The 7,758-nt window shown below is 41.9% G+C and overlaps 1 protein-coding gene across 1 annotated transcript in view; it reads left to right on the top strand.

Moving 5' to 3' along the window:
- LOC101980190 (C-type lectin domain family 4 member A-like) overlaps positions 1–7,641 on the top strand; it is an 11,748-nt gene extending 4,107 nt beyond the window's left edge. The window contains exons 3-6 of the mRNA XM_005365176.3: positions 1,714–1,815; positions 5,073–5,224; positions 6,088–6,200; positions 7,181–7,641. Of these exons, the coding sequence (XP_005365233.1) occupies positions 1,714–1,815; positions 5,073–5,224; positions 6,088–6,200; positions 7,181–7,322 (509 nt within the window). The 3' untranslated portion in view covers positions 7,323–7,641. The remainder of the gene's footprint in view (positions 1–1,713; positions 1,816–5,072; positions 5,225–6,087; positions 6,201–7,180) is intronic.
- Positions 7,642–7,758: the final 117 nt, after the last annotated feature.

A 7,758-nucleotide genomic window follows, 5' to 3' on the forward strand; every position in this document is an offset into this window, starting at 1 on the left:
TGCCCTCTTCTGGCCTGCACACAGACAGAATATTGTATGCATATCAAATAAATAAATATTTAAAAAAAAAGTCTCAACTGGGAAGTAGCCAGAGTTGCTTTTGAATGATTGGCTGTCCAGATGAAACACAGGTACAAGGATATTGTTAACATTTTCCCGATGTGTCACATCAGGGAAGCCAATGAAGAATATTAGGCAGGGAGTTGAAAGCGTCAAAGAGACATGCAGAAGTGTGCTGTCAGGCGACATGAAAATGAAATTTAGAGAAAACTAGAGGTAAAGACACAGGCTAGAAAGAGATTCAGGTGAGCAGAGCCGACCCACGGACAGTGTTCGGAGGCTGGTAAGGCAGATAGAGCCCAGGAGGAAGAGGCTTGTTGAACTGGGGCTGAAGGAACCCCGGAAGTGAAGTCACTCCAACACCTGGACTTGTAGACTCAGTTGTGGTGAAGGTGTTCACACCGGTAGACAATACAGTGCGAGCGAGGTGCGGGCTTAGGATGGAAGATGCTGATTTGGGTTTTGAGCATGTTGGGCCTGTCTTCAAGAGTCATGTTTAGTGAGCACACACTTGTCTGGGTGTCAGGTCTGAGGTTTCCCGTCCTTTTAGGTAGCAGGTGAGACCATGGGATACCCTGCCATCACTTGGGAGGAAGAAAGTATGAGAAGGAAGGATACTGACGGACAGTGGGGAGCGTTGCATCTCTAAGGGGGTGGATGGGGGGGGAGAGGAGATTATACAAGGCAGTGAGAAGTGACAGCAGGAGAGGTGAGGCAAAGCCCAGCAGTGTCTGAAGAGGTGAGCAGGGAGAGAACTGGGGTCAAGCCCACCAGCAAGGTGGACAATGAGTGCCCTGGGATATTATTGATAATCCCTCTCAATTTTTTTTTTTTAAATCACTGCCCCACTTGGTAACCCAGACTGAATCTGAACTTGAAACAGTTCAGACTGGCCTGGAATTTGCAATCCTCCTGCCTCCACCTCCCCAGTTTTGGGATGAGAGGTAGGCACCATCATGTTTGGCTCAAGGATGGTTTTAGTGAAATGGTAGAAGCCGCAGCCAGGATGTGGTGGATCAAGGAGCAAATGGGACATAGTGAGGAAAGAGAAAAGCCGAGTTCTAAAGGGTCAGTTAGTTAAAAACAGAACCATGTTCATTGCAAATCACAGACAAAAAGTATTTTCCTCTTTTTTGTTTTAAAATATATTTCCATGGATTGTTTGAGAATTTCATACAATGTGTTCTGATCATATCCATCCACAGTCTTTCCCCTAATTTCTCCCTGATCCACCGCAACTCCCTATCTCCCCAATTTGTGTCTGGGAGTCAACTTTAAGTTGGGATTACAATGCCAGTTTGGTTCATTAACTAAGAGGCTGGTGTGAGGGCTCAGGTCCAGCCCTCTGGAGGAGAGGTGGTGAACTGTGGGTGTGAGACCAGTCTGGGCTACACAGCCTCAAAGAAACAAATGCCGGGGGGTGGTGGCACACACCTTCAATCCCAGCATTCGGAAGGCAGAGGCAGGTGGATCTCTGTGAGTTCAAGGCCAGCCTTCTCTACAAAGTGAGTTCTAGGACAGCCAGAGCTGTTACACAAAAAACCAAATAACCAACCAGTCAAAAAGTGTGTTTGTGTGTGGGAAGAAATGAGTAAAGAGTAATATTAAAATGCTGCCAGGAAAATGAATATCTTTTATTCTTTTTTCCCCCAGTTTTGTTTCAAATGTATTCTGATCTCCTTGAAGAAAAAGATAGTATAAAACAACTGAATCACACAGAATTGGATTGTATAAAAGACCACCCGTCCGAGGAAGGTAAAAGTTAATGTGCTTGAATCCAGTTGTCAAACACAGAATGTAAGCTCCCTATATAAGTATTTCTGGGTTATACTGAGATGTGGATTATTAGCCGTTAGACCTAGCAACATAATATTTTGAAGTTCTTATGAGATTTGTCCTTTCTATCCATTTATTATTGTCCCTAATCACGTGTATCTGCATGTACCCACAAATATTTATTTTGTATTATAATTTGATACTTTTGCGTTTTCTGCTTTGTGCTTTAGGATCACTTCCCATTGGTCCTTCTGCCCTTTGGACATTTCATTTCAATAATTTGTTTGCTTTCTTACTTCTGGGATTCAGAAAGGCTCTGTCCTAGACTCACGGTGCATAGTCTCCATTCCTTCTCAGCCATTTCACTGAGTAGCCCTGGGTCCTTTTACTGAAGAATAGTGTCCTACAAGTGTGGACATTTTGTATTTTCATTTTTGTTCAGCTCAATTTTATTTTGAGATAGAGTCCCATACAACCTAGGCTAACCTCAAACTCCTTATGTAGCTGAAGATGACATTAAACTTTGGATCCTCTGCTTGCACCTCCCTAGGCCTGGGATCTTCAGTGTTCACTGCCACATTTGGTTTTACGATGTGCTGTGGACGGAGCCCAGGGCCTCTTGCTCACCAGGCAAACACTCTAACCGAGACTCATTCCCAGCCCAGTTAAATGTGTTTTAAAAGTAGACCTTGACGTTTGAACACCTATATTATTTAGAAGTGTATTTATTAGTTCTAAGAATTTTTTTGTCTTATCTTGTTTACTGACTTTAGATTTCTTTCCATCATGTTGGGAAATGCCCTTTGATGCTCTTCTTGTTTTTTGGAGTGGTCATCTCTATCTCTGAGGGCCTCATTTCCCCTGCCCACGTACCACTTACCCTTCACACATCTTGGCCCTGTGCTATCTTCTACATACACACTTGGGCTCAGGATATGAGGCTGTATTTATTTTTATGTATTTCATTTTTCTTAAGTTGGTATTTTTTATTATCTTATTTAACAATTCACTGCTTTGTCTTCCCCACCCCCATTCTGCTATTGGATCCATATATTGTAAGCTGAAAGGGTTATTGAGCAGTTTTTCTGTAGTTGGAGGCTGCTTGTTCATTCCCCAGCCACTCTTACTCAAAATAATCACACAGAAACTATATTATTTGCAATACTGTTTGGCCAATAGCTTAAGCATATTTCTAGATAGCTCTTACATCTTAAATAACCCATTTAAATTATTTTATATCTTACCACAAGGTTCGTGGTTCACCGGCAAGGTTCCAGAGCGTCTGTCTCCTGTGGTGGCTACATGGTGTTTCACCAACTTGGCCTTCTTTCTCCCAGGATTCAGTTTAGTTTTTCCCGCCTAGCTTTATTCTGCCCTGTCATAGGCCTAAGCAGCTTCTTTATTCATGAAGCAATCAAAGCAACACATATACAGAAGGACTTCCCACATTAGTTTTTCCAGAAAAAAAATTTCCATTTTGATTCTTATTACATCTGCTTCTTTGCTGGTTTTTCTTTTTCCAAGATGTCTGTATCTTCCCACTGAAGCGTTTAAAATTGTGTCTTTTATTTTTTGAGTTTATAATATAATTATATAATTTGCCTCTTCCCCTTCTTCCATCCAAACCCTCCCATATACTCCTCCTTGCTCTTTCAAATTCATAGCATCTTTAAAAAAATTAATTGTTGCTGCATATACACACATATATGTGTATATTATATACATGTATACATATATCTATCATTTATCTATATCTATCTATATATCTATATATGTTCTCAAAGGCTCTCTGTGAAGAAAAAATAATTACATAAGTACAATTTTCTTATTATGCTGAATGTTAATTGTATGTATGTTTTCAGTGCTGACCATTGATATTGTATAACCAGGGGATACATTTCTCCCACTGTCAGTATTCTTTAGTTCCCTGTAGTTCTTTGTGCAGGGCTGAGGCCTTGTAGACTCCCTACCTCGTACCTCATCCATATTAGCATGTCTGTTGTTGCTGTCCTTGTTAAGCTCATGTTTAGATAGTCATGCTGGTGAGGCTTCATGGGTGTAGCTTCTGACATTCCTAGGATACACAATCCCACAGCGGCTCCCTGATGCTCTTGGTCTTACACTCTTTCCACCATCTCTTATTGAAAAGATTCTTAGCTTTAGGTGCAGGAGCTGTTTTGCAGATGTATCCCTTGGGAATGGGCTCCACAACTCTTTTGTTTGGTTGTGGTTTTCTGTAATGGTCTTTGTATGTTGCAAAGAGAAGTGTCCTTGATGAGAGGTGAGGATTACATTCATCTGTGGCTGTAAGGACAATTATTTAGGATGTAGTTAAGGATTTTGCAGGTTTAATAAAATGGTAGTTGTAAGTTATTCTTCAAGATCTATGACTGCACTAGCCCTGGATAGTTGATTGGATTTCCAGTACCAGGCATGATTTCCCTCTTATTGAGTGACTCTTAAGTCTAAATAGAGAGGGGTTGGTTACAAGGTATGCATGCCACTGCTGCACCCTGTGAGTTATCCTGCTCATCGAAGCACTTTTATCATGGCTGGTTTTAAAGCTTGTACAGAAAATTGTAACATTCTTGCTATCTTGCCTTTTCAAAAAATATTCTTTCACATTTCCATACATACATAACATTCTTTGATTGAAGTCTCCTATTATCCTCTTTAATTCCCTGCCCTTTTCGGACAATGGCTCTTCTTTGTGCCAAGTTCCCTACCTACTTCTTCCTCTTACCTTCACATCTTGCTTCCTGGGACTCACTGGATTTAGGGAGGATTTCTCGCATGAGCCTGGTTGGGGGTTCGTTACCAGAGTGAGAGCAGTATATCCATGGCTCCACCAGTGAAGAGCATGACTTCCTCATTCTGCAGCCTTTAACTGCTGAGCTCCTCTGGGAAGGGTAGGTGATAGGCTCAGTTTCATGTGGTTCGCCACCACTGTGAGTGTGTAATGTGCAACAACTGCGTTGTGTCTGGAAGTCAACACTCCTTCCCATCCTCTGGCTCTGAGGTTATTTCTGCTCCCTCTTTTTTGACGTTCCCAAAGTCTCGGAGGAGTGTTTACCTTGCATCTAGGCATCGATTACCTCTTGCTTTGTTTTGTTAAGTTTGAAAATTCTTTGGTTCTTGGTATGATTAGTTACTTTCTTCTGAGCCTAGGGAGTATTTATGTATTATGCCATATTTAACCACTGTGCTTTGTACTTGAATCTCCTTCCTCCCCATAGACAAAGTCTGGAGCTGTTGCCCAAAGGACTGGGAGCCACTCAGTTCCCACTGCTACTTCATTCCCACTGACTCGGCATCTTGGAGTGAGAGTGAGGAGAAGTGCTCCAGCATGGGTGCTCATCTGATGGTGGTCCACAGCCGGGAAGAACAGGTGCATGCTGGGAGCGAGTGGGGCCTGGGCCCAGCCAGCTGTCTGCCCTTTTTACTAAGAGGGAGTTTTGTTGACATGGGTGTTGGTGCTGTGGCAGAAGGCTTGCCATCAGGTAGCCGAAAAGGCTGCTTCAGCCTTGATATTCTACACCTTGCTCCCGCTGCACTGAACTAAACAACCCACAGGAACCATGGCAACAGAAATGCAGTGCCTGAGGGTGGAGGGAAGGATGGAATGTTTCTGTTTGAAAGACCAGTCTGTGATTTCAGCACTCTAAGGCCTCCTGTAGTACCAGCTGCCTAACAGAGGAGGGCGCAGAGCTGACTAGGGAAAGGGGATCCAATCAGGAGAGTCAGAGCCAACCATCAGAAATGAAATATCTGGGGTTATGAATGGAGAATGATTTAATCTGTAAAATCCTCTCATGCACAACTGTCAAGAAGGGTGTTGGGGAAGAAAAGAGGGAGTGAGTCTGAGACGAGAATTCATTATGACCATGGACAGAGATCGTTTCTGGTGTCATGGAAATCAGGCCAATGTCCTGGTCAGCCAGGGAAATGGCACTCCCGGGGGTGGTGGAGCTCTTCTAGTACTTGACCCACTTTGTCTTCTCATGTCTGTAAGACCAGAAAAAGCTCACAGAGTACCTCTAAAATGTGTAATTATTGTGTATTAATCTAAAATTTGAAAATTATTTAAGGGCCTAGAGAGGTGAACTAGGATTGTGTGTATTTGCATGCACGTATCATGAACCTATAATTTTGCATAGTTAAAACAATTTTTAAAAGATCTTATAACAATTCTGTAACAGAAGAAAAAAGCCCTCAATCTAGGCTGAATGCTCTGTCTTTCTTTCCTCTTAGGATTTCATCACTAAGATTCTGAGACGTGATGCTGCTTATTTTATCGGGCTTTCAGATCCAGGTCATCGACAGTGGCAATGGGTTGATCAGACACCGTACAATGAAAGCACCACGTGAGTCTAGAGTTACCCAGAGGAGTCCTGAGTCCTGTGGCATGAGAAGGTTTTAGGGTGTTCCGGCTGTTGGTTATGGAACTACAACAGCTCTATCCTGGTGTGAGTGCTGGGGATAGTGCTTTCAGTCGATCATCTCTATTTTTAAAAATAGGTTTGTTTTTATTGTTGCGTCTCTGTGAGTGTGTGCCATGTATATGTGGGTGTCTATGGAGCCCCTAAGAGGGTGTTGGATCTTCTGGAGCTGGGGTCACAGGTCGTATGACCGCGCCAATATGAGTGTTGGAAACAGAACTTTCACATTTTCTGGAAAAGCCATCGCTCAAGCTTTCCTTTATATCTTTATAATAAAAATTAATATCAAGATCATAACTGACTATTTCTCATAAATTAAAAGCCTCAATCTGATATTGCTATGTGTCATATTTATGTAATTATTTAAAAGCTTCAATATCTTATATGTTCCCATATTCTATCAGATTTCTGTTGTGAGAAATAGTGATGTGATTGTCATTCTCAGTTTTCAGAGAAGAGAAAGTAGGAATCCAGGATATTAAATTACTTGTCCTAGATGACAGAGATAAGTAGATTATCTAGATATTTACCTAGCTCTTCAGTGTCTAAAACAAGACTTTGTAAAATGAAAAAAACTTCATTAAGACACTAGAATAAAGAGAGACCTTTTTAGCACATAAATAAGCACATGGAATGACAGTCCCTGGGTACCAAGACCTAGGGATGAAGTAGCCCCTAAGATGTGTGCTGGGAGAACAGTTAAGTAACAAGCTGAGAGAATATTGAATGCCGTGGGCCCTGTTTTCCAGGAAAAGGTCAGATATGGGTGGTGGAGAATGGTTGATTTGTCCACACTAGAATCTGATTTCGACAGATTCCAGCCTCATCCCCCAGGCTTGCTTACTCTTACTTTCTCTTTCCCAGCATTACTGTGGAAACACCTGATGCTCTTTCCTTCCTTGCAGGTTCTGGCACCCAGGTGACCCCAACAATGACCGCGAACAATGTGTTATCTTAAGTCATCCACGTTCTAGCTGGGGCTGGAATGACATCCCTTGCAGTGATAAGCAGAGGTCAGTTTGTCAGATGAAGAAAATATACTTATGAAAAAGCAGTCTTCAGGGATATGGGGTTGCATATTCATTGACTGTTACAGAGACACATGGGAAGTCCTTCTTGTGGAAGAGATGTCCACAAAATTTTAGGTAGGCAGCCAATAGTTATACCTATGATCCACATATATTCTCATTTATTCATTCATTACTCTTTTATACAATGAGAATTTCCCATATACCAGAGACTATACAGGACCCCCTGGGTGCATATGTGGAATTGCATCAGCTTCTCTGTCTATTCTTAGATTCCAAGAGTCTTATTTGATGATGGAATTGTATGGTGTGGTCCCTCTACCCGTCTCTCTCTCTCTATTGACTCCTCTGTCTTTGGATTTATTGATGTATAATTGACAAATAAATCATTTATATTTACATTACACTATCTTGAGTTTACATGGAAATGCATTGGGCAATGACTACCACAATCA

Source organism: Microtus ochrogaster, unplaced genomic scaffold (genome assembly GCF_000317375.1).
Source record: "Microtus ochrogaster isolate Prairie Vole_2 unplaced genomic scaffold, MicOch1.0 UNK1, whole genome shotgun sequence".
Lineage (NCBI taxonomy): Eukaryota > Metazoa > Chordata > Mammalia > Rodentia > Cricetidae > Microtus > Microtus ochrogaster.